Source organism: Maniola hyperantus, chromosome 26 (assembly GCF_902806685.2).
Source record: "Maniola hyperantus chromosome 26, iAphHyp1.2, whole genome shotgun sequence".
NCBI lineage: Eukaryota > Metazoa > Arthropoda > Insecta > Lepidoptera > Nymphalidae > Maniola > Maniola hyperantus.
The window spans coordinates 642,305-662,127 of record NC_048561.1 but is presented as its reverse complement, the minus strand read 5'-3'; the positions used below and the strand labels follow the sequence as shown (position 1 = coordinate 662,127).

Genomic DNA, 19,823 nt, shown 5'->3' with positions numbered 1-19,823 from the left:
ACATAACTTTTCATGTTTGACACTTTGACACGTTTTTGGACTTTTTGGCATAGAGTTAAAGATGTATACCATATGTATACTATCTCTATGATTTTTGTCAACACAGTACCCTCTATTAATCTGTGTTGTCAACTCAAGTCGAAAGAGTGTTCCTCAGAGTGCTCATTTTACCGTCTTTTTCATTTTACAGATTGAAATTTGCTTTATATTTTTTTATGTGGGTACATATCATATGAGTATGTAAAAGATTAGAAGTTGGAGTTCGGGCAAACAAAAAAATTAGTTTGTCTATGGTCATTATTTACGTCCACAGAGTACCTACATTATTTTACGTCAGTTTGCCTAAAAAAAATTGTGAATTACGCAGGATTTTAAATCATAAATATAACTATTTAAATTGATAGAAAACATTAGAATTTGTACAGCTCCGTAAACGGAAGCTCATTTTATAAAAGTGATTAATTAATTAATAGTGATAAATTAAAATTATAACCTGAAAGGTTATGGAGTCCTGAGTTTTATTAAGGAAATAAGTGTTTATAGTATTTACAATGGCTTTGCAGCTGTCTAGAAGGGAAGTAGAGGACCTGCGGTCTTCCCTCGACCGCGCAATCTACAGGACTATTGGAAAATCCGATAGTTCTTTACTGTCAACAGTATCGTCTTGTCTGACTAGTGGGTAAGGAATCAAGTTTTAGGTGAATTTAAGAACTACATGATAGGACAAAATTAATAGGGAATGAAGAGTTGGTCTCTGGTGGCTAACTCATTCAAAGCATGAGGGTTTTGGGTCCAAAAGAGTTATGTAGTAGCCTGCCCGCCCTGCAGTAGGGCGATTGTCTAAAACCTGCATCAATCATTATTACAATCTCAATTGTTCTGATTGGCTGAATTTGTGCGATTCTTGTTGCAACAATGCATTATGGCCAATAGTGAGCGAGCATTAACCAATCAGAGATGATTGCGATCGTGACATTGTAGCTGTCAAACAACCGCGGTAGGGCCACTGGTTTTCTGTTAAGACATTCTACAAACACCTAGTGGGGGTCTTCCAACGCTGCGCCTTCCAGTACGAGGTCGTCATTCCAACACCTTGGGACTCCAACGTTTCTGAACTATGTGCCCTGGCCATTGCCACTTCAGCGTCACAACCTGTTGAGCTATGTTGGTTACTCTAGTTCTACTGATCTCCTTATTTCTGATTTGATCTTGTAGAGAAACTCCGAACATAGTTCTCTTCATCGCCCGCTGAGTGACTCTGAGCAATTTTATGAGGCCCATAGCCACCATGCCTAAGGAATATTGCCTAAGGATGTGGTTATGTCAAGTTCTGTTAACCAGTTCAACAATAGAATAGACACATTTCTAACTTGAAGAAAACTTGAAGCACTTCTGATATAGACGCATCAGCGAAAGTTGTTCAGTCTACTAAAAATAATAATAATAAATAGATAATAATGTCTCAGATCCATATGTCATCACTGGTTCGGTTATTTATTTTATTTGTTCTAATATGTAATATTGTTTCAGTTATGAAAGGCGCAAGATAATAGACAAGATCTCAGCGCACATAGACTCCAAGAAAGCGAGCAAGCTAGCAGACAAGGTCCTTGCCTTGGCGCAGGAGCTGGTGTCCTCAGGGAAGGCTCCTAAACGGAAACATGATGAGAACAGAGAGAAGGATAAAGAAAAAGAAGTGAAAAGGTTTGTAATTTTTTTTGAAGTATACCTTCTTTAGGGTTTAAACTATCGTGAGTGATTTCCACTATACATATATCACACACCGGCCTTACTCACGCGTCGCGTGCGCGAATTGAGTCCCTGTGAATAAGGACCCCAGATGGGTTCGAAACTAGTCAGGCTAACGTCAACTAAATGTGAGTAAAGGCAGTGTGTGATATATGTATAACTTCTTCAGAGTAATTCAGATCTATTTATATTTAATTGAAACTAGCTGATGACCGCAACTTCATCCGCCTTGATGGCGGTATTTTTTAAAAACTGGGCAAGTGCGAGTCAGGCTCGCACAATGAGGGTTCCGTACTACAGTCGTATTTTTCGACATTTTGCACGATAATTCAAAAACTATGATGCATAAAAATAAATAAAAATTTGTTTTAGAATGTACAGGTGAAGACCTTTCATATGATACCCCACTTGATATAGTCACTCACTTCGAATGTTGAAAATTCTAATTAGTTCATGACCACAATTAAATTTTTTTTGTGTGATATAACCCTAAATTCATGGTTTTCAGATTGTTCCCAAATGTCAGCTATAAGATGTACCTACCTGCCAAATTTCGTGATTCTAGGTCAACGGGAAGTACCCTGTAAGTTTCTTGACAGACAGACAGACAACAAAGTGATTCTATAAGGGTTCCGTTTTTCCTTTTGAGGTACAGAACCCTAAAAATCGAGAGTTTCCTCACTCTAGTTCACTCTGACACTTCTTTTATGCACAGATCTCGGCACGAAGAGAAACACGAAAAACATGAAGAGAAACGTGATAGGGACAAAGAAGAATTAAAAGAGAAGAAGGTGGAGAACCTGATAGAACTCCCCCTCATCATGCCAGGGGGGGAGACCATAGGATCCAAGATGGCCGGCCTCAGTGCTGATAAAATCAAGGTAAATAAATAAATTACCTGTGATTAGAAGGTGGACGTCCTACCGCTAGCCTAGCGGTAGGACGTCCACCTTCTAATCGGAGATGGGGGGTGAACCAAAAGCTTAATTTGCTATAATCCGCTGAAACAGGTCGAATCTGTATGATGCAACATGCAGCATTCGACACGCACCGCCCTCCCACTGCTAAACATGCAGGACAAGCAGCCACCAGGCAATACACACCACCACCACGCAGCACCACTCAAATTCCAAAACACACTCGACGCACGTTTCGCCCCAACACTGGAGTATCCTCAGCAGATGTAGACCTTAAGGTATACATGGTTAGCAGTGGAAAGGCGGGCGGTGCATGTCGCATGCTGCAAGTTTCACCATACAGATTATTTATTAGCGAAAGCTGCTTAGTCTATTAAAAATAGACTAAGCAGCTTTCGCTGATGCGTGTATATCAGAAGTGCTTCGAGTCTTCCAAATGTATGTCCAATCTATTCTTGAACTGGTTAACAGAACTCATGTTAAAACCTTGTATATGCATACTCTTGAGGTTGACTTCTCCGTGGTTCTTTCCAGTTGATGATGGCCAACGCCCAGAGAGAGATAGAAGAGCGCAAGCGCAGTCTCATGGCACTTAAGGGCGAACCGCGCAACGTGACCGCTGCGGTGGCTACGGCGCACCAGATCAAAGTGCAGATGCAGCAAAACAACGCCATACCACCACCCAGCGTCATCAAACCCATGCTGTACTCCAAACCCGGTAAGGGCGAATCGTAGAACTACCACTAATGCCCGGTTTCTGAGTACTTTTAACGACGGTTTATCTATTCAATAGCGCTATTGGTCCGATAACTCGAGACAGTGCGTTTCTGAACAACGCAATGCAAGATAAACTCCGTTTAAACTTAACTGGCCAATGTGCGCCGTTTATCGATTCCATAAAGTTATTTGACGTTTCATCTGTCAGAAGATTTGCGTATTTTTAGATTAAAACGTATTTTATTAGTAAGTTGTTCGTTGCTTTGCAAAAACAGTGTTTAGCCACTTATTTAGCATAGAAAAAAATACTATTATTAATAAAACTAGTGTTGATGGCGAAATAAAAGAATACTATGCATTTCAAACTCATTTCTTGTAACAGCCTATATGAACCATAATAGGTAGAGAGTTGAAAATGGTACGGAACTCTTTGTGTATGACTCTGACTCGCACTTGACCGGTTTTAAGTTTTGTGATTGTATTTTCCAGCGGCTATGCCCCTGTCAGCTGAGGAGCTGGAGAAGCAGAGGAAGATCGCGGAGCTGCAGGCGAGGATACAGAGGAAACTGGCAGGTAATACCATCTCTTTACTCTATCTCTAAGAACTTAGTATAGTACTCGCTCTGTTACGTTATCCCATACAAATGATAGAGACGATAAGCTCAGTGGATGTTAACCAGTTTGAGTCACCAACCAATCACAAACATGCTTAAGGGGATTAGTATTGTTATTTCGTACGAAGAGGTGAAATCCTAAACGTCATTCATTCATGTGTTCAAAAACATTCGAAATTCAATTCGCAAACATAGTTTCGTTTGTGATTGGTCAATGACTCAAAATGGTTCACGTCCACTGAGATTTTTGGATCTGTCATTGGTCCCATACAAATTACAGTACGCGGCCGAAAGTAACGTACATCGGCCTTTAGAATGACGTTTCGGATTTGTAGAGCGTTGTCTCGGTCACTCATACCTATCGGCGACGTTTTGTAGGTCTCAACGACAGAGACATCGCTCTACAAATATGCTATCTCCTTCTAAAGGTCCATGTACATTAGTTTCTGCCGCGTACTTGACCCATTATTTATTGTTTGGATTCTAGGTGGAGCCCTAGGCCCGGCGGGGAGTACAGGGCCTGCGCCCCTTATCCTGGACCGCGAGGGGCGCACCATCGACACCTCGGGGAAACGAGTCCAATTGACCCATGTGGCTCCAACACTGAAGGTATGTAAAATATATTAAGAGATTTTTTTTTTTTTTAAATTATGACTTAATCAAATATATAGTCCTTTTTGATAAATAACAACGTTGCTAAGTGACTTATCGACAAATAACAGATAGATTCATTAATTATATTATTCTCTATAAATGAAAATCGATTATTTTCATCGATTAATTCTTTTTCAATTATCGGCTTTTATTTCAATCGATTTTAATTTTAATTTTAATTCAATCGATTTTAATTTTAATCGATTGAATTAAAAATCGATTATTGACTGGATCTTGTCTCTACATATTATTCTTATATTTTTTCTTTTTTGTCAGGCCAACATCAGAGCTAAAAGACGCGAAGAGTTCCGAGCCCAGCTTAGTGGGCAAATCACAGAGCCAGTGGGCGAGGCCGCGTGGGTGGACGACCGCGTCGCGAGCAAGCCGCCCGCGCGTGTGAAGAGGGCCTTACGCTTTCACGAGCCCGGCAAGTTCACGCAGATGGCTGAGCGGTTGCGGATGAAGGTGAGTGGGCAAAGTTACTTGCCCAACTTTGGGAATTTTGTAGATAAATGCGTGGGACTGATTTTGTTAGATTAATTGGGCAATAAATATCTTAGGCCAACTGTGGACAAACGGTTTTTGTTAATGTTCACCGAGTTCACCCAGATGGCCTGGTCAAGTTGCAGATGAAGGTAGGCAAAGTTATTTGCCCAACTTTGGGAATTTTGAAGATAAATGTGTGGGAATCAATTAATTAGCTTAATTGGGTAGTAAATATCTTAGGCCAACCGTGGGCAAATGATTTTTTACTATGAAGAGGGCCTTATGCCAGCCACCACAAGCCAGGCAAGTTCACACTGATGGTTGAGCGGCTGCGGATGAAGACGAGTAGGTAAACTTACTTGCCCAACTTTGGGAATATTAAAGATAAATGTGTGGGACTAATTTTTTTATCTTAATTGGGCGAAAAATACCTTAGGCCAACAGTGGGCAAACGGTATTTTTGCAGTTCAGACACCAAATTTATATGATAAAAATATTGTATTCTATTCTAGGCCCAACTGGAGAAACTGCAGAATGAGATATCTCAGATCGCCCGCAAGACCGGCATATCGTCCGCGACCAAGTTGGCCCTGCTCGCCGCCGACGTGCCGGACTCCGACCGGGTTCCGGATATCGAGTGGTTAGTGTTTTTAGGGTTCCTTACATTACTATAGTATGCCCCCGTGCTAAACCCAACCCCCCCCCCCTTCATTTTAAAGGTACCTTTAAAATAAGGACAAATCGTACTTTTGGCATAAAATTTGACACTTAAAATGGCGGGTGAGAAGTTATTTTTTACGCATCATACCTCTAGGTTGGCCTTCATTTGGGTACGGAACCCTGATTACTTAGCTACAACTGGACTTGATTTGTTTTGCCCACAGGTGGGACAGCGTGATTCTAATGACGCCGGAAGAACGCGAGGCGAAACGAAAACGTGGGAAAGCAGTGACGTCAGTCGACCAGCGTTCCGATACGCAGAGGGTTGAAGCTTGCAATATAGGTATGTTATCTAAATATATAAAAGGAAAAGGTGACTGAATGACTAACTGACTGATTTATCAACCCACAGCTGAAACTACTGGACGGATCGGGCTGCTATTATGACGTCGGCATACGCTAAGAAAGGATTTTTGAAAATTCAACCCCTAAAGGGGTGAAATAGGGGTTTGTAATTTGTGTAGTCCACGCGAAGGAAGTCGCGAGCATAAGCTAGTCTATTCTATATAACTATGAGAGTGACGGAATAGAGAGTCTCCTGTGTTTGATAAAACTCCTGATCAAAAGCATATGGAACCTTGACGCTGACTTAGTGTAACTGACAAAAACCAAATTTTTTATTGTGTTGCAAAAATAATGTAATAATGTATGATATTATTACATATTATTACATATTAAATTACATATAAAATACAGATAAAAAACAAGTAATAATTAAGTAGACCTAGGTCTAGTAGACATATGAATGGGCAACCCCTGCACTAGTAAACATTGTATTACAGTGGGTTACCTTCTCCATTTCTAAAAACTTGAATAAATGTTATTACAATTTGGTGCGCTAAGGTCAGATATTTTTTATTTTTTTCAACATTAGCTTGTTTGTGATAAACCTAGCTCGTGTGGCAGCGAGCGTGCCGTAGCTTAGTTTTTTTTTTAATTTGTTTTAAAAGGTCTTTTTAAAATTGTGCCAATAGCTGCCGTATCAATACCGTCTGTATAGCTAGCGCGCGCATTCACTAAAATAAAACCAATTTTACTTTCATGAATATCGTGAAGTAATCACAACCTTAAGTTCATAGCAGCAAAGTTTAATTATAATGATCATTGACATAGGTCAAACTATAGTGGACACTTGCACGGATAGTTTGCCACAGTCCAATTAACCAAAAACATTTCACGACGATTGAAAAACCAAAGAGGACCTTATCTCTATTACTCTAAGGCTAACTGTAATAAAATTGACAGATCAAAGTGTAATGGACAAGTACTTGTACAGTTGAGCCTTAGCGTAATAGAGATAAGGTCGGCTTTGGTTTATCAAGTTCTTAGTTACTAAGCCGGTAGCCAATAACCGCTCCTTCTCAGCTTTCAGTGAAAGAAAGAAAGAGAAGGCATAATTATTGCGTTTCTAGTTACAAAAAACCAAACAATGCATTGTCAGTTGCCAGCTGGCAGTGTTGCGTTGTCAGGTGGTTCGTCATAGATGATAGCTGATAACCGTTGCTAGCTACGACAATAACGTTACGGTACGCTATAGACTCGGCAGCGGTTTTCAGTTAAGTTAAGCTATAGCAGACACATGTCTAGTGGTCAGAGCGTCGGGCGCGATCCCAGGAGACGCGGGTTCCATTCCTGTCGGTCCGCAATTTTGATATATGTATTTAAAATTTCCTTAAAGTGTAGGAAAAATATTATAAAAATATTTTTACTTTTTTTAGGTGAAGATGACATCGTGGAGAATGTCAACGAAGACGCCATCACCAACCTGGTGGAGCACCCGCAGCAGCTGAGGGCGCCCAGTGAGTATCATCGTCATCACCATCCGATACACGTCCACAGCTGGACATAGGTCTCTTGTACAGAACCCCTTGTGTGCGATACCGAGTCGCACTTGACCGATTTTTCTTTTTTTAACTATAAATAATTTATTTTGTACAGCGGAACCTCTGAAACCGACATACATGCCAGTATTCCTCACGAAGAAGGAGAGGAAGAAGCTGCGGCGACAGAGTCGGAGGGAAGCGTGGAAAGAAGAACAAGAGAAGGTGCGCCTGGGCCTCGAAGCGCCCCCAGAACCCAAACTCAGGTAAAGAACCCAAAATAGCTGTAAAACAGCTATCTCTACATAGTATAAAATAAAGTCGCTTCCCGCGTCTGTATGTATGTATGCGCGTAGATCTTTTAAACTACGCAACGGATTTTAATGCGGTTTTCACCAATAGATAGAGTGATTCAAGAGGAAGGTTTATAGGTATAGTTTAATTCTCAAAAAATTAGATATCCCTAGGAAAATTGAAATAATGTGAATTAGGTCGGAAAAAATCCTCTCTATTTGAGAGTTTCCGAGGCGTGCGCTGTCTAAATGGTCAAAGTTACACGAAATCAATGTATGGTGAAATTGTTTCTCTTATAAAATTCTACAAAAAAAGTCCGCGATAGCATACATGTATCCACATTAGTACATACATTGCACGCATGCGAAGCCGGGGCGGGTCGCTAGTTATATAATATAGTAACACCCTGTATAATAGCTGTTTTACAGCTATTATACAGGATGGGCGCATTTGGAACCCTCGTAGCTTTAGTTTTAAGTACGTATTAATTATCACCACTATATCATATAATCTTACAAATAAAAAATTTTGACAATCAGGAAGTGTAAAATTTTACCAATTCTGAATAAATAATTTGAGTTTTGTAACCAGAACGCTGGCAAAAACTTAGCGTTAATGTGGCTAATTCCGTTGTATACAATCTCTAAACTAAACTAAAATGGCACGTCTAAATCTATTTCTATCCTTTTCATAATGTTGCTTGCGGAAAAGGATAGCACTAGATTTAGACCTGTTAATTTAGTTTAGTTTAGAAATTGTGTACAAGAGAATCGGCCCCATTGTTATACCACCTAAACACAATCCAATACCAATAACCATTCGCCACAGTGATTTAGTATCTTTCAAACCCGCTATGTATAGCACGCAAAACTCGGGTCAATGCCCCGTCTACGACGCACCTATTTACGCAACGTTCGTTGACCTGTAGCGTCAGTCATATGTTTTATTTGCAATATATCTTGAACTTTACAAAATGTAGCATATTTTATGCCGCTTTTTTTTAACAGTTTACTTTTTAACTAATTGGGTATTTGCCTACTTTTGGATTTGATAAATATTATTACTTTATTATAAACTAGGATAAAAATAATGACCTACGCTGAAAAAAATATTAAAATCCAACAAAGATTTACAAAGTTACAGGCATTTTAATTTTGGAGTGGGAGGGTCTTCTATCCTTTTCTGGCAAAACGAAAATTTGTATGAAACCGCACGAAGCTACTATGGCATTAGTATGTGTGACGTCAAACTGCTGTATCGCTATCTCTGTCTAATCAGAAATATTTAAATGCTTATAACTTTTTTGTTATTTGATCGATTTAATTAGTTTTTTCAGTTTACGTCATTATTTTTATTCTAGTTTATAATAAAGTAATAAAAAATTGGAGTCACATACCCAATTACAATTGATTATTTTGCGTCAACAGGATATCGAACCTGATGCGCGCGTTGGGCACGGAGGCCGTGCAGGACCCGACGGCCATCGAGGCGAGAGTGAGGGAACAGATTGCCAAGCGACAGAAGACGCACCAAGACGCCAACCAAGCCAGGGCGCTCACCAAGGACCAGAAGAGGGAGAAGGTGAGAAAAAAAGTGGAAGTCGCAATATGCAGAAACTTATGATAAATGCTTTTTTTTTTTGTATTTTTTTTTTTTTTTAAATCATATTATTTATATACTTAATGATAATAAAACTTAAAGCTAGCCTTATCTAATATTAATGGCAGGGTCGCGCAGGAATATTACACAAAAACGAGGATTCTAAATAAGACAAACTTTATTTCGACTTCACTTGAACACGGTTTTACATGGAAGGGCATAGACAAAAAAATACTCTTTTATCATAGGGATGTGACATAGACCACAGATAAAATTTACATTCCAATACTCCCACTTAAATTTTATAAGGTAGACATCCCTATGCTTGCCTAAAGACACAATACAATAACAAGATTGACAACCCTATGAAAAGATACAAAGTTGACAACCCTATGTTCAAAAATATACTTAATAACTTGACAACCCTATGCTTAAACAAACCTAACAATTAATTATGAATTACTCGAAACAACTTAACACTTGGTCTCTGTTTTTGGCAAATTTATTTACTGGTAATGCTTTAGTAAGAAAATCTGCTATTTGATTCACTGTACTTACATAATTAACAGATATAATACCAGCTTCAACTTTTTCTCTTATAAACATAAATTTTACATCTATATGTTTCGATCTCTTGTGGTACACAGGGTTGTGTATTAATTTTATCGTACTCTGATTATCAATACAAAGAGATATTAATTTTTGTGGCACTCTTATATCAATAAAAAGTTGTCTAAGCCACAACAATTCCTTTGCAGCTTCGGCTGCTGCCATAAACTCGGACTCAGTAGTGGACAAAGCCACTGTGGTCTGTTTTCTACTAGCCCATGTTACAGGGCCACCATTCATCATGAAAATATATCCCGAATTTGACTTCCTTGAGTCCAGGTCTGAGGCAAAGTCGGCATCAGAAAATCCAACTATTTGGCTTATACAATTATATTCTATACACAGATTCTTAGTACTAATTAAATATCTAATAATTCTTTTTATAGCATTTACATGACTTTGATTGGGGTTATTTACATATCTACTAACAATATTCACTGCAAATGCTATATCAGGTCTAGACACTGATGCCAAAAACAACAAAGCTCCTACTGCCTCTCTATATGGAAAATTAATCTCACAATCACTTAAATTTTTAGTCAAAACCACATTATTATCAGCAGGCGTGCTACATGGACTTGCATTTGACATATTAAATCTTTTTATTAACTGTTCAGTATATTGTTTTTGATGTATTATGATTGCATCACTAGACTTTATAATTTCCATCCCAACAAATGAGTTTAAACTTAATACTTTTATCTTAAAACTCAACATAAGGTCTTTTATAATTACTGACAAAACTTCTTTACTTTTTGAAAATAATAAGGCATCATCTACATACAGCAAAAGTATAACTGGAAAATTATCAAAACAGCCAACAAATATACAATTATCAGACTGACATGCTTTAAAACCATATGTAAACAAAAATGAAGTAAACCTTTTATTCCAGCATCGAGATGCCTGTTTCAGGCCATATAAAGATTTATTTAACTTACATATCATGCCTGGGTCAGCTTGGACTCCTTCAGGTAGTTCCATATAAATGTCCTCTACAAGCTCGCCATATAAGAAAGCAGTTTTAACATCAAACTGCTGTATCTCAAACTTCTCTTTAGCTGAAACACTTAACAAAATCCTAATGGAATCATACCTTACAGTAGGTGAAAAGGTTTCCTCATAATCAATCCCCTTTATCTGTGTAAATCCCCGGGCACAAAGCCGGGCCTTGTACCGGTCAATCTCACCGTTACTCTTTCTCTTGATAGAAAATACCCATTTACATGAAATTGTTTTGTTATTCTTTCTCTCAACTATTTCCCAGGTCTTATTCTCTGAATGTGACTGCAATTCCTCTGATATGGCTTCCTTCCACTTTTGACTATCTTTTCTTTGAATAGCTTCTTTAAAAGTTGCTGGTATATTAAACTCTGTGATATTTACTTCGTGCTCATTTCTACGGCGCCGAGGCCTCAATGTTATATTTCTGATCTCATCTTCTTCGCTATCTACAATTTGAGATGGTTGATATGACTCATCATCACTCTTAGAGCTTTTGGGGCTCTCATAGCTAGTATCATAGTCTAGGTCTGTCCGTCTTCCTGAGGATGCACTCGTACCAGACTCACAAGCACTCTCATTTTCTTCCAAATTTATATTAATTTTAGTGATATTCTTCCTTATTGAAGGCACATTATTCTCATTAAAGACCACATTCCTAGAAATTGTTATCTTATTTGTCTGAGGATCATACATCTTGTAGTTCTGGTTGTCATAGCCCACTAACAACATACACTTACTCTTCTTATCTAGCTTCTTTCGTTTCTCGTCGGGTATGTGTACATAACCTTCTGAGCCAAACACCCGTACATGTTTTAAACATGGTTTGTTCCCTGTCCATAATTCATATGGAGTTACATCTTTCGTTTGACTGGACGAGCTTCTATTCAATAAGTAAACAGCACAATTCACTGCTTCTGCCCACAACTTTAAAGGAGTATCACGAGCATACAACATAGACCTCGCACTCTCCATAATGGTTCGTATTTCTCTCTCTGCTCGTCCGTTCTGTTCTGGTGTATACGGGGCTGTGCACTCATGAATGATACCCTCTGCGTCAAGATAAGCTCTAAACTCCTGGTTTACATACTCGCGACCATTGTCTGTGTGTAATATTTTAACACTTCGTTGAAAGTTATTCTTAACGATTTCATTATACTTTTTAAAGCAGCTTAGGACATCACTTTTATGCTTAATTATATATACATGTCTATAGCTAGTTGCACCATCCTTAAACAATACAAAGTACCTTGCTCCTGACACTGAAGCTCGCTCTATGGGTCCACACACATCACTGTACACTATGTCGCCGGGTTCACTTTGACCTCTGTTTGATTTTTGAAAAGGCAAGCGACTTTGTTTACCATATTGACATGCTTCACAGACAAAGTTTTTGTCTTCTTCGGTTAATTTAACCGGTAGAGCACCATTTTTACACATATTTTGCACTTCTTTAATATTTAAATGTCCTAAGCGTTCATGCCATACTTTTAAACTTGTCTGCGCTAAGTTACAGTTTTCTTGCACTATTCCTTTAATATTTAGTTCATAAAGATTGTTGTCTTTTAATGTGGCAGACATCACAACAGTGTCATCCTTTAATATCATAGCTCGACAGTCCCTCTTAACAATAACATAGCCTTTCCTAGTAGCTGCTCCCTCGGAGAATAGGTTTCTACGTAACTCAGGTACATACAATACATCAGTCAGAACACTTTGCTCCCACTGTCCGTTGACACACCTATTTATCAACACTTTGCCCTGGCCACGTACCTCTAACTCCTTCTTGTCTCCCAACTTTACTCTTCTATCGTTGCCACAGCTGTTCTCATCATATTCTTGTAACTCACAGAAGAGGTCTCGTCTGTACGACATATGCACAGAGGCTCCGCTGTCAAGAATCCAGATGTCTGCATCTATGTTCGACTGTAAACATTCAGCATTAAATGCTAGCATACTTTGCTCTTGGGATGTTTTTTTTATAGACTTCTTAGGGGCCGTACAAAATCGGGCAAAATGTCCCCGCCTTCTACAATTGTAGCAAATAACTTTGGTTTTTGAATTACCAGCAGGATTTGATGATTCTTTCTGTGTCTTTGTTTTGTTAGAATACCTTCTGTCAGCTACTAAGGCTGTATCGAGTTCATCTTCTTTTGTTAAACTAGCTTCCTCATCTAGTAACCGTGCTGTTAGGTTATGTATAGTTTGTAGCTTGGGATCTAGAGATAACCACGCCTGACGAAGTGATCGGTATTTCGCAGGCAAATTACTTAATATTTTTGTCATAACAGCATTTTCACTTATATTTTCTCCCCCTTCTCTTAACTGCTTTGCTAAATTTTCCACTTTTGAAATATGCTGCGCCATAGTGTCACCTGGTGACATTTTGTACTGGTAAAAACGTTCATGACACATCATTTTATTTATTTCACTTTTTTGTTCGAAAATAGCTTCCAACTTCTGCATAATCTCTAACGCAGTTTCGCAGTTTTCTATTAGAGTTATCTGATTCAACTCCATCGAGGAGGTTATAATGTACATCGCCATGCCATCATTTTTAAGCCACTGGCTCTGACTTTCGGCAGAAGCCCCTGCCCCTGCGGGCATTTTCTTGGTTATGTCAATTCCTTTTGCCTTCAATGCGCACTTTATTTGGAATTTCCATTGGCGGAAATTTTCGCCGTTGAACTTTTCAACTGTCATCGTCTTATCGTTCATCGTGATTACGAATTACGATATATTATAAAATTAACCAAATAAACTTGAATTGACAAGCGCCGGCCGCCTGCGTGCAACCGTGCCACGTGCTAGTTGCGACTTTGTTGCGACACACACAACGTTAAAACACTTCACAACTGTACTGTTCTTCGTTTTTAATCGCGATCCTGGGCCCATAACCTATTAATGGCAGGGTCGCGCAGGAATATTACACAAAAACGAGGATTCTAAATAAGACAAACTTTATTTCGACTTCACTTGAACACGGTTTTACATGGAAGGGCATAGACAAAAAAATACTCTTTTATCATAGGGATGTGACATAGACCACAGATAAAATTTACATTCCAATATCTAATTACTATATAAATCATGATAAATGCGAAAGTGTGTCTGTCTGTCTGTCTCTCTGTATGCTAGCTTTTCGCGGCTCAACCGTTCAAGCGATTTTGACGAAATTTGGTACAGAGATAGCTTGCCTCCCAGGAAAGGACATAGGCTACTTTTTGTCCTGGAAAATTGAAGAGTTCCCACAGAATTTTTAAAAACTTAAATCCACGCGGACGAAGTCGCGGGCATCATCTAGTCTATTATCTATTTAGTGAGATAGTCTAAATATATAAAAGGAAAGGCTCAAACTATTAGACGGATTGGGCTGAATTTTGGCATGCAGATAGCTATTATGATGAGCGCATCCGCTAAGAAAGGATTTTGGAAAATTCCACCCCTAAGAGGGTGAAATAGGGGTTTGAAATATGTGTAGTCCACGCGGACGAAGTCGCGGGCACAGGCTAGTTAAACATATATAGGGTGATGTTATAAACAGTGTTTTTGTTCTCAGGTCGATAGAAAAATACGTGAAGACACGTCCATGGGGGTCCATGTGGCTGTATACAGGTAACACACTTGTAACCAGCTTGTAGCACTATAACACACTTGTAACCAGCTTGTAGCACTATAATACACTTGTAACCAGCTTGTAGCACTATAACACACTTGTAACCAGCTTGTAGCACTATAACACACTTGTAACCAGCTTATAGCACTATAACACACTTGTAACCAGCTTGTAGCACTATAATACACTTGTAACCAGCTTGTAGCACTATAACACACTTGTAACCAGCTTGTAGCACTATAATACACTTGTAACCAGCTTGTAGCACTATAACACACTTGTAACCAGCTTGTAGCACTATAATACACTTGTAACCAGCTTGTAGCACTATAACACACTTGTAACCAGCTTGTAGCACTATAATACACTTGTAACCAGCTTGTAGCACTATAACACACTTGTAACCAGCTTGTAGCACTATAACACACTTGTAACCAGCTTGTAGCACTATAACACACTTGTAACCAGCTTGTAGCACTATAACACACTTGTAACCAGCTTGTAGCACTATAACACACTTGTAACCAGCTTGTAGCACTATAACACACTTGTAACCAGCTTATAGCACTATAACACACTTGTAACCAGCTTGTAGCACTATAACACACTTGTAACCAGCTTGTAGCACTATAACACACTTGTAACCAGCTTGTAGCACTATAACACACTTGTAACCAGCTTGTAGCACTATAACACACTTGTAACCAGCTTGTAGCACTATAACACACTTGTAACCAGCTTGTAGCACTATAACACACTTGTAACCAGCTTGTAGCACTATAACACACTTGTAACCAGCTTGTAGCACTATAACACACTTGTAACCAGCTTGTAGCACTATAACACACTTGTAACCAGCTTGTAGCACTATAACACACTTGTAACCAGCTTGTAGCACTATAACACACTTGTAACCAGCTTGTAGCACTATAACACACTTGTAACCAGCTTGTAGCACTATAACACACTTGTAACCAGCTTGTAGCACTATAACACACTTGTAACCAGCTTGTAGCACTATAACACACTTGTAACCAGCTTGTAGCACTATAACACACTTGTAACCAGCTTGTAGCACTATAACACACTTGTAACCAGCTTGTAGCACTATAACACACTTGTAACCAGCTTGTAGCACTATAATACACTTGTAACCAGCTTGTAGCACTATAACACACTTGTAACCAGCTTGTAGCACTATAACACACTTGTAACCAGCTTGTAGCACTATAACACACTTGTAACCAGCTTGTAGCACTATAACACACTTGTAACCAGCTTGTAGCACTATAACACACTTGTAACCAGCTTGTAGCACTATAACACACTTGTAACCAGCTTGTAGCACTATAACACACTTGTAACCAGCTTGTAGCACTATAACACACTTGTAACCAGCTTGTAGCACTATAACACACTTGTAACCAGCTTGTAGCACTATAACACACTTGTAACCAGCTTGTAGCAATGTAATACTATGTATGTATACTATGTAATAATAATACAGTTTTAAAATAACAAGTAAAAATAAATTAATCTAATAATTTTAAATTATGATACAAGTGCGCAAAGTAGAAAATTATAGTCTTGACTTTGGTTTCAGGGTGAAGGATCTATTCGAGTGCGCGTCAGCCAAGTTCAAAGTGGAAGTGAACGCGCAACAACTGCACATGACTGGCTTCGTGTTGTTGCATCGCGGGTGCTGCGTAGTGGTCACCGAGGGTGGGCCCAAACAGCACGCCAAGTACAAGCGGTGAGTGGTCACCGACACCTTGTCTTCTACTACATAATGCCCGCCACTTTATGCTGTTTTATAAAAATTCCTTGGGAACTCTTTGGTTTTTCGGAATAAAAAGTACCCTATTACACTCTTCAGATGACCACTATTAGAAATGCGAAATTTGTTGGTTGGTTTGTCCTTCAATCACGCCGCAGCGGAGTAACGGATTGACCTGATTTTTTACATGGATATAGTTAAAGACCTGGAGAATGACATGGGCTACTTGCTACTTGCTAAACCGGAAAATCAAAAAGTTCATCATCTTGATCAACCCATCGCCGGCTCACTACAGAGCACGGGTCTCCTCTTAGAGTAAGAAGGGCTTAGCCATAGTCTACCACGCTGGCCATGTGCGGATTGGTAGACTTCACACACTTTTGAGAACATTATGGAAAACTCTCAGGCATGCAGGTTTCCTCACGATGTTTTCCTTCACCGTTAAAGCAGGTGATATTTAATTAATTAAAACGCACATAACTCCGAAAAGTTAGAGGTGCGTGCCCGGGATCGAACCCCCGACCTCCGATTAGAAGGCGGACGTCCTAACCACTAGGCTATCACAGCTTCGAAGCTGTGATAGCCTAGTTATTCATGTGAATTGTAAAAAGACTAATGTTGAGTCTGTCTCCAGCCTGATGCTGGAGCGCATCAAGTGGGAGGAGGAGATGGTGAAGGAGGCGGAGGGGGGCGAGGTGCCCAACGCCTGCCACCTGGTGTGGGAGGGCGTCGTCACGCGCAGAGCCTTCGGAGACATCAAGTTTAAGGTATTTCTCCTTTATCTAAATACTAGATGATGCCCGCGACTTTGTCCGCGTGGAGTTAGTTTGTTAAATATCCCGTGGGAACTCTTTGATTTTCCGGGATAAAAAGTATGTCTTCCCTGCCTATGTCCTTCCCCGGGATGCAAGCTATATCTGTACCAAATTTCGTCAAAATCGGTTGAACGGATGGGCCGTGAAAGGCTAGCAGACAGACAGACAGACACACTTGCACATTTATATTAGTTTGGATGGATATAAAAGGAAAAGGTGACTGACTGACTGATCTATCAACGCACAGCTCAAACTACTGGACGGATCGGGCTGAAATTTGGCATGCAGATATTATGACGTAGACATCCGCTAATAAAAGATTTTTGAAAATTATTATAGGAACTAGCTTATGCTCGCGACTTCGTCCGCGTGGACTACACGAATTTCAAACCCCTATTTCACCCCCTCAGGGGTTGAATTTTACAAAAATCCTTTCTTAGCGGATGCCTACGTCATAATAGCTATCTGCATGCCAAATTTCAGCCCAATCCATCCAGTAGTTTGAGCTGTGCGTTGATAGATCAGTCAGTCAGTCAGTCACCTTTTCCTTTTATATATTTAGATATATTAATATAGGAATTTGAAATTTGTGTAGTCCACGCGGATAAAGTCGCGAGCATAAGCTAGCCCCTCCTATTTTGACGAACTCCCTGGCGCAGTGGTAAACGCTGTGGTCTTATTAGTGGGAGGTCCCGGGTTCGATTCCTGGCAGGGGTTTGGTATTTTATAATTTCTAAATTTCTGGTCTGGTCTGGTGGGAGGCTTCGGCCGTGGCTAGTTACCACCCTACCGGCAAAGCCGTGCCGCCAAGCGATACTTGTGCGTATTCAATTGCGTGTATTCAAAGAAATTTGATTTCTGTTTTTCCCAGGTGATGCCAACAGAGAAGCAAGCTCGCGAGCTTTTCCAAAAGCACGGAGTAGAACATTACTGGGACCTCGCCTACAGCGGCGCCGTGCTAGGGGCCGGCGCAGAGGAGCCCTGAGCCGGAAGCGGAGCCCTACCGAAGCGTAAATGTGTGCTGTTATGAATAAATGACCCCAATTCGTTTTATTTATTACCTTTGTTCCTTTTATTTCATTTAAAACTAGCTGACCCGCCTCGGCTTCGCTCGGGTGGAGTTTAGATTTTTTAGAAGTCATTTTGTACGCATAAGACCTAATTTGTATTGTTTTTTATTTTCGACAGTTAACGACAAACGACTTTTGAGGGTTTCCCTAAGTATTAGTTAGTACAGTGCGACAAGGCTATCTTGGCGCGTGGTGAAAATCGGAACTAACGTTGCCGTCAAGTGTCCCCTTTGTTCTTGTTTGAATATTCAATTCAATTCCCAATTATTGGCTTTTAGGTGTGCCAGCTGGGCACAGAGTGTTTCGCCAGTGTCACGTTTATGGAGAAGGCACGAAGGTTTGAGTATTCTAAGCCTTTGTTCTCCAACAGCGCCCCCCTGTCAATGTCATTCAAGTGCTAAGAGAGACTTGTGGCACTATACTTCTTATTATCTTGGGATTTACATAAAAATAAAAAGGAAAACATTAAAATTTTCAATTAATTTTATTTTGTACAGCGATCATAGACGCAGGCGAGCGGACCCGGGCGTCGACACTATATATACAGTCGCGAATTAGAAAACACATCATTATTTAATAATTATAGCCTAGAAACATTCATATTTATTACCAGCGATACAAAATAATGTTCCACTAAATGTGACGCTTCATATAAGTCCCGCAAGTTGCTAAAGCGCGTGGTCGCCATTTTAGTGACGTCAGCACTAGACTGAAGTTTCGAGCTGATGGTATATTTTTATTTCGGCTGACGTCAAAATGACAGCATTTCGATGTTAATGAGACATGGTTCCAGCGCAATAGCAATTTGCGGGCCTTGTACATGAGTATGTAACAGAGACAGCACTATACAGTAAATTAAAACTACCTGACTATTCATAAGCACTTTTAAAAAGTTTACATGAATAAAAAAAACATTCTATTCTATTCTATATACTAACTGATCTGCAGAATGAAGTGAATATAGTGCTCTCTCTGTTTTTGTATGCGATTAGGTAGAGAGAGCGCTATATTAACTTTATTTCGCGGATAGGGTATGGTTAATGAGACATGGTTCCAGCGCAATAGCAGTTTGCGGGACTTACACTATGAAGCGCCACATCTAGTGGAACACATTTTATATCGCTGTTTATTAATTACGTTTTGATCCGATATACCTTCACAATATTTTTACTCATTTGGATTATTATCAATTCAAAATTTAAATGCGAAGAACTCTGATGTTTTACCTGTGCAGTGGGTGGTTTTTTTTAAAAAGAAATATTAACCATGGTATAAGTCCCGCAAATTGCTATTGCGCTGGAACCATGTCTCATTAACATTGCATCGGAATGACGTCAAAACGTCAGCCGAAAAAAAATATACCA

The 19,823-nt window shown here is 39.6% G+C and overlaps 2 protein-coding genes across 2 annotated transcripts in view; one reads left to right on the top strand and one right to left on the bottom strand.

Moving 5' to 3' along the window:
* LOC117994139 (AT-rich interactive domain-containing protein 5B-like) overlaps positions 1-19,823 on the bottom strand; it is a 102,324-nt gene that overhangs the window by 15,689 nt on the left and 66,812 nt on the right. The window lies entirely within an intron of this gene.
* Prp3 (pre-mRNA processing factor 3) lies at positions 313-18,422 on the top strand. The gene is made up of 16 exons (XM_034982025.2): positions 313-679; positions 1,531-1,704; positions 2,465-2,630; positions 3,201-3,384; positions 3,873-3,956; positions 4,485-4,606; positions 4,928-5,116; positions 5,650-5,777; positions 6,022-6,140; positions 7,576-7,656; positions 7,796-7,943; positions 9,399-9,552; positions 14,741-14,796; positions 16,401-16,550; positions 17,209-17,341; positions 18,261-18,422. The coding sequence occupies exons 1-16, from the start codon at positions 552-554 to the stop codon at positions 18,372-18,374; spliced, it is 2,130 nt and encodes a 709-aa protein (XP_034837916.1). The 5' UTR covers positions 313-551; the 3' UTR covers positions 18,375-18,422.

Bases quoted from the DNA above. Each gene is read 5' to 3' on its own strand.
- Prp3 (XM_034982025.2), top strand. From the start codon at position 552: ATGGCTTTGCAGCTGTCTAGAAGGGAAGTAGAGGACCTGCGGTCTTCC. The intron at 2,631-3,200 runs GTAAATAAATAA...GGTTCTTTCCAG, and splicing joins TCAGTGCTGATAAAATCAAG to TTGATGATGGCCAACGCCCA. The intron at 7,657-7,795 runs GTGAGTATCATC...TATTTTGTACAG, and splicing joins GCAGCAGCTGAGGGCGCCCA to CGGAACCTCTGAAACCGACA.